At 40.3% G+C, this 10,166-nt stretch overlaps 1 protein-coding gene across 5 annotated transcripts in view; it reads left to right on the forward strand.

Annotated features, from left to right (window-relative positions):
• DPF3 (double PHD fingers 3) overlaps positions 1-10,166 on the forward strand; it is a 99,576-nt gene that overhangs the window by 1,917 nt on the left and 87,493 nt on the right. For all 5 annotated transcript variants that reach the window (XM_019615598.2, XM_010711492.3, XM_010711493.3 and 2 more), the window contains exon 2: positions 3,678-3,785. In XM_019615598.2, coding sequence (XP_019471143.1) covers positions 3,678-3,785 — 108 coding nt within the window. The remainder of the gene's footprint in view (positions 1-3,677; positions 3,786-10,166) is intronic.

The raw sequence follows: 10,166 nt of genomic DNA on the forward strand, positions 1-10,166 counted from the left end.
TTTATTTTTTTCTTTTTGGTAATCACTTTGGCTATGCAATTCCTGTTCTTGTAACATCAGGTTTTGAGTAAGGTGCTGCTTTTTAATCCTTGTGAACTCAGTAATAAACACGTATACATCCACTATATACACAAATGATGTTTTGGCAAGAGCACTTACTATGAAGATAAGCAAACGTAGTATTGTATAGGTCTCATTGATGTCTCTGCACTTATAGAGGAAATCATCCTAGAAGAGTCATCACACTAGGAGCCAAGAGCTCTGTCACTACCTCTCTGGACAACCTTTGGCAAATTCACTGTGCAAATCTTTTTGCTCACTTCTGATACTGAACTTTCCTGTGCCTTCCCCTGCAAAAGAGTCAGTGGATCCAGTGGGAACTAATGGTGGAACATTCCTCATAGAGAGTCTTAAGTGAATCAGGCTTTCTGCATTTGTTTCAGCCACCAAATCTGATGCTGTTGTTATTTTAATTTAGAGTAATCAAAATGAAGCAGCCCTCCTCCCCCATATTTGCTCTACTCTTTCTTGATTTTTTTTATTAGCCCATTTAGTGCTCCCTTGGGTCCCTTTGCATCATCTATTTCTTGTAGTAGCGTTATGGTGGGTCAAATCATCCTTGTTTAGTTTTAGTGTCCCTGTTTTCAGGCTATACACATTGTACTCATGCTCATACTGAACATCTCCAAAAATTCTTTGCCAGCCAGTAGTATCCATCTTATATTTGATGTTCATTGCCATTTACTATCTGTAACCTGAAAAACTGTGTAAAGACAAATGGCAAAGCTCTAGGAACTATTTTCTTTTACAGAGAGTTTGAAAAACAGAGGAGAGTTGGGATCTCAGAGTATTAACCTGGTTTCTCACTGTCCTCTTTGTTAAGGGAGTCAGAAAACTGCATTTCATGATAAACAGTTCAGGGTTAATTTCACACAATACTGCACATAACTCCCTCCCTCTTCTCTCCTCCTCCCCCAGCCTTTCACAGGAGCTTTGAGTTATGGCTCTCCTACACTAATGAGATAAACAACATAACTCACTGCAGGTTCTGCTATTTCCTCTATAAGCAAATGGTTGGAACCTTCTCTGGTTGCCCTATAAGGCCCCAGAAGGAGAGACAGCTCAGCTAGGACTGAAGGCAAGACAGTAAGACATGCATAAGTGTAATTTCTATATGCCCTGCAAGATCAACTGTGCAGAGGCTAGATTTTGTTCAGAACAAACCCTTTTTTTTTTTATTTATTGCTTCTTCTCTGTGTAAACAGTCAATGGACCGTGCTTCACATGAGGCAGTATGGAGACAGATAGGTGTCAGGGCAGAGGACTGAAGATAGTATCTGATGTGTTTGAATCAAGATGAAGCTTGATATCTGTCTTATTTTACTGGATGGCTGTGCATTAATGAGCAAAGATATTGCAAATAGGAATAGAGAGACCTGAACATTTCCAGAAATTCTCTGCCAGCCTTCTTGGTATCTGTCTTGTGTGCTGGATTCCTTCTCATTTAGTATCCCTGACCTGAAATACTGTCTAAAGGCAAATGGCGAAAAAACGCTTCACAACCGTGGATGTTGGTGTTGGAGGAACTTAGGAGCCTATCTGCCACCTGGAGTGGACTGCATTTCCCCAGGGGAGGAGAATTCTCCACTTTCATCTGTTCAAGGATACCTGCTGTGTTTCTCATTGGCCTTTCAGCATTTGTAGTTGGCATTCACTGTCTTGGCTGAATCCAGAATTGCCAATTCATATGTGAGTTCACAATACTTGAACCCATGTTAATGGATATTACCTCAAAACTTCAATGGATCCTTGCTTTTCTCTGTCTGGAACAAATGTCCAAAGCAGTGGTGCCCACTTCATTCAAATCTCTCCTCTCTGGAGGTCTGTGCAATGGAAGGCTGATTCTGTCCTGTTTCCTTAGCCTAACAACCCCGCTTTTCAATGCTGTGAGCAAATTTTTGAACAAAACCTGCTGTGAAAGGGTGAGGCATCTTACCTCCACCTCTTCAATGACTCACATCAGAGCAGGCACAATCCACCCCATCATAATAGCAATTGTTTGCAGTGGTTAATGTTTGCAAAGTGCCACGTAGAAGTGTGTCAGGCACTGCAGAAGTATTGGTTATTCACATTTTATTCTCAAAACAGTCACATGTGCTGCTCACCAAAATGCATCCTTCTTGTGTTGGGCATAATGCCTAGAAATCTGGGCAGTGACAAAAGAGGGTGTGCAAAGCCTAGGCCTGCACTGTGACCTCGGGCAGCCAGGACCTCTGCGAACATTCCATCGTTTGGCCAAACCCAGGCAGTATGATGTAGATGCTCCATTTATGCAGCAAGGCCAGGAAGCAGGTGGAAATCATTGAAGTCTGAACTGGCATCTCCAACAGCTCAACTATTTCAAGCCAAGAGCTTGCAGGACATGATTAGCCTATTCCCTTACGGTGAATAAATTTGGTGTGTGAGTGTCTCTTATTCTTTTTTTTTTCCTAGTGACAGTATATTGTCTTTTTTGTGTGTTATCTGCATCTGGCTCAATGAATCAGCTTTGTTCCTGAGCTGATATGCTCTCTGGGCTGTTTCAGAGCGAATGGCAGAGAGCAAGCCATCCTGCTGTTCTTGAGCTGTTTTGCTTTACTCATGCTGCCTTAATGATGTCCAGCTGTTTACTGGTGGTACTATTTCAGATATGGTAACATTACTGCCGTCCTCTCTCTTATGTGGTCTTATTTGTTTTCTGAAGGCAGTGAGGTTGGAACTTCAGTTGTGCTCTGTAGCCCCTTCAAGGGGCAACAGCAGAAGGCAGAAGAGTAAAAGCAGAAGTGGCAGACAGAGAGGTCAAGGGAAGCAGGGGCGAGAACAACATTCTTCCAGCATTTCTGGATCTTGTTGGGTATCAAGAATAACTGGGGCAGTAACTTGGCAGTGTGCTTCTGTGTTCTTAGTAGCAGTGCATTCACAGGGCCCTGCTGTGTCCTGAATATAAGAGAACAAAGCATAGCTTGAGCATTGGCTAAGGGATGCCTATCATGAGAGCCAGGGCAGCTCAGAGGCCAGCAACACCAAATGTGAATCAATGGAGCATGCAGTAATATAAACATTACTGTTGTATTTCCTCCCTCATTCAGGATGTGGGCATGAGGAAGGTAATAACCAGAATAAAGGATCTCTTTTTAAACAAAAGTCCAGAATTCAAGCAAAAATATAAAGTCCCAGTAGCCAGACCTCATGGATTTTTCGTTTGCTTCCACTCAGAAGACGTGTTTTCTGAGCTGGTCTGCATACTGGGGCCTTATGATTTGTGTGTCAGAACTTCATCTCTTCTCTCCCAAGGCACTTTCTCTGCCCGTGGAGGAGACATCGCCCTGTGACCCAAGAGAGGCTGAAATTCTATTTACCCTGAAGGAATCACAAATTATTTATGTGCAGCTCTGGTTTCAGTGAGCTGAGTGAAGTGTATGAGTGAGACCTAGATTCTCTGTAGGCCTGATCCCCAGAGGTGCCAAGGAGCCGCTGGAGTGCTGGATGCCTTGAGTGCATAGTTCTGCCTCACACTTTGCAGGATTGAATCCTCTGACAAGAGATGCTGAAAGGACAAGGGAAAAAATGCTAGAGACAGTGCTTTGTGGTTTACAGACCGAAATATGATTGTTTTATTTTTTGCCTTTAATTTTCAGGCCTGGCCCCAGGTCAGCTGTACACATACCCGGCACGTTGCTGGCGCAAAAAGAGGCGTTTACATCCTCCTGAGGATTCCAGGCTGAAGCTGCTGGAAATTAAACCTGGTACGTATTTGTTTGCCTCTCTCTCTCCTGTGCTGCAGAGCAGCTGGCATACACGCAAACCTGGCATTTAGACCTTGGACTCCATCTTTGTCCCTCTCCATCCATTTCTCTTTGCATTCATTGCACCTTAACTCAGTTTGCTGTAGCAGTAACCACTAAACTCTGTACTTAACTCATGCCTAGCAGAAATGTGGACAGCTTGTGCTGAAGGAAATGAGAGCTGAATTTACCTTCCATAGGAATGAATCCTGGGTATCCACAGATAAATGTATAACGATGTGAAGGATCAATTTTTTGCTATTTATTGCCTCAATGTGTTATTAATACATAATTGTCCTCTGGCATCTGCCAACTAGTTTTTGTGGAGACCGCTGTGTGAAGAACGTTACACTGAAAAGATTTATCATAAGGGGACCAGGGGTGTGACCTGAAATCTATTTCCTGAAACAGGAAATAAGAATTAGCAAAGATTATTATGTGGTGAAAATTATGCCGCATTTGTATATGTGTGTATACCTATATGTGTACCTTAGTCTATTCTTCTTTCATTGTTATTGTCCTTGGTACTCTTCCCACACAATTAAGCTGTATGAAGTGATGAATCTGGATGCTGAGCGAGTGACTGTAAAGCAGATGTGGAGGAGCTGCAGCTGTCAGGAAGAAAGTAGTGTTGTGCATTCTTCCCTGCAGTTAGTAATAAAGGTTTGCTGTCTTTGGGTCAGCTGTTATGAGAAAGAGGGAGTGCACAGCTGTATGTGGTTTTTAAGAGGTGAGACGCTGCCAGTTTAAAAAATAGGGAAGAAATCTCTAAAATGTAAATTAAGAATGTTTAAAAATAAACCTATTTGACAGAAAAAGGTGTGTGGGAACTGAGCTGTACACAGCAATACTGATAACTTTGCTTCTATGCAGTGGTGAATGAAAAGAAAGAGAAAGAAGCAGTAAATGGACAAGTTGTAAGCCCAGTAAAATCAGAGGCAAAATTGTTGTTGACGTTGGTAAAAACAGATGTTTGAAGACTTCCTACCTTCAAGCTGGCAGATGCAAGCCGGCAGTTGGACAAAAGGAAGAAGTGTCTGTAACTGCTCTGTTGGGGTGCAGACTAAGGATGAAAGCTCAGCCGGTGGCTAGAACCAGACCTCTTAGTAAAGCCAGCCAAAAATAACTATTGAAATCAAGACAGGTTACTCAGATGCCAGTGAAACTGAACTTGAGGAAGAGGATGATGTTGGCCTGTAGAAATCTCTACCTCACTCTTTTTTGATGTTGCAAATGCTATTGTGCCTTGGTAATTTAGTAAGGCAAAGCAGTAGTGTGGAGTTAGATGCTTCTTTGTTTGCATTATGCTTCTGTGCTGTACTCACTGAATGCCAAATTAGTGCATCCTACTTGCCACAGGGCATGAAAGGCAATTACCACAAAGTTATCAGATAAAGAGACCTCAGCATGTCTGCTTCTGTGTTGTTTTCCCTGCTATAAACATTTCTTCTGCATCTCAAGAGTGCTACTGTTGTTGCATTGCCAGTGGCAGCCAAATAAGGCAAGTTATATTGCTCTGCCATTTAAATCTATTTTCCAACCAATTTCTATCCAGTGATTAACTTTCTTTATCAGTTACACCATGAAATAATTTCAATCCATCTGTGTGTATCTGGAGTAGTCTTACTAGGCAAAATGGGATTTTTCCTTTCTTGAATTTGAAAGTATATGACCTACGGAAAACACTGAAACTCCATTTAAAGGTAACGTTTGACAATTTTAGAAAAAAAAAGTTGTTTAATTTATTTGCAACGTGAATTGTAGAAATGCTGTACATTTTTTGAAGGGGATCATTGAGATAAAGTCTAGCACTGAACCTAGGAATCTACCTCCTGCTGATCTCTTTATTCCTCAGTTAAACATTTGGTGACCGTGTGGGGTGCAGATATGGTGATTTATAATCCCTTAGAAGCACAGAGATGTTATAGGACATATAAAATAAATCTGGAAGGAATCTCATCTAAATATTTCAGTTTCACTGTACCTTGATCTTGGACATCCTCATCTTGACTTAGAGCTGTTCTCAGAAGTAGATCACTATTTGCCTTGCTTGTGCTGGATTAATGTGAAGTAGCTAGTTTTTAGGATAGGAGACTGTTGAGTTGGTTATCTGTTATATAATACATGCAAGCAATGCAATTCTACAACATCAGACTAGGGCTAAGCCTTATTTTTCTTAAGTTTTACTTTTGTACAACATTTTTACATTTAAGATTTATTTTTCAGATGCTCTTTTAATAAAAATGCCACTACAAAGTTACAGAAGAGAATCTTAGCTTCAAAAGTTTCTAATCCAGCAGTCAGAGGAAAGAGAAAAGGATATGAATGCTTGTTTGGGCTTTTGGAGAAGTTCATTACAGAGATGAGTTGTGTCCAGAAGTTTAAGAGTTCTAGATAATCTGGGAGATAAAAGACCTAGAATTTTTGTTTGGTAAGTAGTAGCTTGTCAGCAGCTGGTCAATAGATAGCTTGAAGTATTGTCTTGCTAATAACTTACTCAGTGTTTATAGTTGCAATGCACTTCTGCAGTGTTGGTACCTTGCTGCTATGGTAGTTCACAGCCCAGCTCAGTGAGTGAGAATTTCATATTTGGTGTTACCAAAATTTAGTGAAGAAAATGTTGCAATGTTTTCTGTTTCTGGTAGATCGTATTCCAACACAGTATCCTGTTTTTTTTTTTGTTGTTTGTTTTCTTTTTTGTAAAATGCAAGTGCACTGTAATATTTTTCTTGGGGTCAGTTCCTGCTTTCATCCTAATAGAACATGGTGCTTTTACTGTCTTTATTTGTTGCTCTTATTTGTGAAGTGTTCCATTTTAGGAGTAGTTACAGCTAAAGCTGTGTAGATCAGAACACTGGAAGAGAGGTTGCTGATGCAGCCTTTACATGTCCGTTTTCCTCTGCCACTGTATTCTATGTTAAGTGCATAGATAGCCCTGGTAAAGTAGCAGTTAACACTCTAAGCATCCTCCATCCTACTCCAATAGGTATGTGGTGGAAATAAAGTATTGCCACAGCTTACTTATGATAACTGCCTCAATGACAACACAGCCAATGTTATTATCAGACCTTTATGAATAACTCTAAGTATTCCTGACATTTAATTTCACATGAACTAGTCTTTGTATTTCAGTAGCAATTCATATCATTGGAACCAAACATTATGCCTCAAGAGCAGCCAAGTTTTTATCATTGTAATGGATGTGAGGTGTTACAGAGTGCTAAAGTTATTAGGTGTTGATATGTTCACGATGTTCATGAAACTAGGTCTCTGCCTCATTCTGTTCAACCAAGTATGGGCAAGCCTAGCTGCCTGCAAAACTGGGCAGTGGTATTTACATGGCATTGGAACAGTGAGAGGACTGGAAGCAGGTTGTGCTACCACACACACTCCTTATCTGGTTGTTCTCCTGCCTAGTAAGAGACGAAGAGCAGAGCAGAGATCCTCTGTATGGTTCGTGTGCGAGTATGGGAATGGAAGAGAGAGAGTTGGACTGAGCTGCATAGCCTGTTATCTTACAGGAAAGGAAGAATTTCCAACTTTCCTACCATCAACTTGAATTGCAAGTGCCACAAAGGCAAGCAGTAGAGTTCTGGCCTTTAGTAATATCAGAGCAACTGGAAAGATGAGGTTTTGAAATGGAAGAAAGGTTATGCCCTGATTACACCCAAGTACCTTTGAAATCTTAATTGCTTTCTGCCCAACATGCTTAGTGGTTTTGTGGTACTGGGTGATAGCATGATTCTGTGTTGGGTCTGGTATCAACATTGTGAAACTGGTATTACCTACAGTAAACCCTGCTGACAGTTGGGTATTACACAAGATTTGCAGCTATGTAAATGAGAACAGGCAGGATGCCTATGGCCGCAAACTCTGGAATTTAAATTGGTAGTGTCCCACTTCAGTTTTACAAGATGGCTAAATATAGATATGTACGTACATGCACACACACATAACTTTTTAAGTGTTTCACATGCTATACAAATGTAGAGAATATGGCTGGAAAGTTCCTGTCTCAGTTTATTCCTGCCCTTAGATTTTTAACTTCAAGAAGTGACAGAGAGGTCTTAGAGCTGGCAGCATTCCCATCCATTTGGTGACTGTGAAGTACAGTTTGTGTGTGCTGCTGCTGCTCTGATGAGACTGAGCTGTGTTAGGATTCATCCTCTGTTCAGCTGAACTGCAGAAATAGCCATTTTTTTTTCCTATTAACAATTCCGAAGTAGTAGAAATAAGCAAAAATATTTTTCTTTTGCTAGGATGAACCATGTTCAATCAAGACCAGATTTTCAGATGGCCCTTAAACAATGCCTGATCTGTTGTAGTCTGGGAAACACCTCTGTGATTGTGAACAAATGAATGGATTCCTTATAGATAAGCTACTATCTCTTCCACATATCTCAATTTACCTTGTAGAGACTGTGCTTGACAGTAGAAGGTACTGTGTTTATCCTGGGAAGTGCCAAGTGCCCTCAGCTCTTGCAGACGATGCTCAGCATATCTGTGGAGATCAGTGCTCTTTAAGGTGGAGCACTTCACTAAGATAATGTTAAGCACTAAGATAATTAAAAAGCACAGGGCAGAATTAGCATTACTATCATTTATACGATAGCATCTAGAGACTCAAGCAACTTGTTAGACCACTATCCTGGGGATCATTTTTGAAGTTGTCTTATACTACCTGAACACTGAAGCAGGTTAATACAGTCCAAATATAAAATATACAAAGAAAGTCCTTCTATTCTAAAATGGAGAAATAAACTGCAAAGAAAATAAATCACTTGTATGAAGATCTAAACAGAGGTTTGTGGAACAGCTGTTTCCAGTAGAAACCAAGAACACAGAAATAACTCAGTTCTCCTGAGTTCCATACTCTTTCCCTTATTGATATGTCCGGTGTCCCTCAAAAATAATAGAGCCTAAAAATAATTCAAAACACTAATGAGAATTTCCTTTTCACCTTTTTTTCAGATTAGCCAATTAATATTGACCAGTTTCACTTCCGATTTCAATGCTTCTCTACACAATTACTTGACAGTTCTTGTTCAGTATTGCCAGACAGCAGTGTTATTTCCCTGTGAGCTCTGTATGGAAATGCACTTTTATCAAAAAGTTTTGCTGTTATGTAACATGTATGGAAACTTCTCTGTTGTTAAGGATAAAATTTGCTTGTGTTTTAAACCCTACCTATGGCCCCTCTTTAAAATCCATGAAGATTAACTTAGGATCAAAACTGGCAGGATAACTCTGGTGCCAAAGTAGAGTACTTCTGTGAAATTCAGAGATGTTCCTGAAAGGGCCGTAATATTAGAGGAACAATTGCTCCGACTTTGGACAGCTTTCTGCAGATCTGACTTTACCAAAGATACTTCTGTTTTAGTTCTGTTTTATTTTAAAATATTACTATTATTTATTTTCTGTAGTTTTTATAAATGTTTTCAAATTCAGATGTGACACGAACAGCCAGCAGATAGGTGCAACTTCTATTCTCTGGTGACTTGGTCTAGTTTCATCATGTAAGAAGAGCTTCATTGCCTGTTACCAGATGCTGTGTCCTTTGCTGTCTTCTCTCCAAACTCTTGGGATTCAACTGTATTTGGAAATTTGCTTTATATTCAAGTATATCTGTATATATGAGTACTTTGGCTTTCAGCATTACCCTGCATATCTTTTACAGTGTACTCTTTAGTACTTTAAGATATTGTGAGTTTAGGATTTTTCTTTTTTCCTTTTCGCTTAGTAATTCCCGATTACACGTGCTAGATATTTCATTGTGATAGGATTGGAAATGGGCTCTGCATGTTACCTGCTTTTGTATTCAGGCTTCTGCAGAAGCAGATGGTGCTGCAGGGCCAGCAGAGGGAGCAGTGAATAGTGTGCTTTTTGCAGGGACAAGGCCTGACTCTGGTCCACGTACACTGAAGTAGGTCAGGAGTCACCTCTGCAGAAATGAATGGAACTCGCTGCTTGTAAAACTAGGGTAGGAGAGTGACTGAGCCTACTGCATGAGTCAACATTTAACACATTTCTTCTCTGGCAGGAATAGGTTATTTTTAACTCATTTTTTTCGAAATGGGATTTGATTTTGGTAGTGGATGCCAAAATAACAATTCTGTGGTGTATTTATGTCAAATGTTTGGCAAAAATTAAGTGAGATGTCAAATAGCTCAACCTCACAGACTGTGGACAGTGGTGAGGTTCATGTTTGAAGATGCTGTGTAACATGTCAAAGAATTTTACTGTGCAATTCCCACAGCTATCCTGTAGGTTTTCGTAGAAATAGAGTGGATCTCATTTTCACCTACTCCCATCAACATTTTTTGTACCCCATGTAGAAGTTTA

This window comes from Meleagris gallopavo, chromosome 5 (genome assembly GCF_000146605.3).
Source record: "Meleagris gallopavo isolate NT-WF06-2002-E0010 breed Aviagen turkey brand Nicholas breeding stock chromosome 5, Turkey_5.1, whole genome shotgun sequence".
Lineage (NCBI taxonomy): Eukaryota > Metazoa > Chordata > Aves > Galliformes > Phasianidae > Meleagris > Meleagris gallopavo.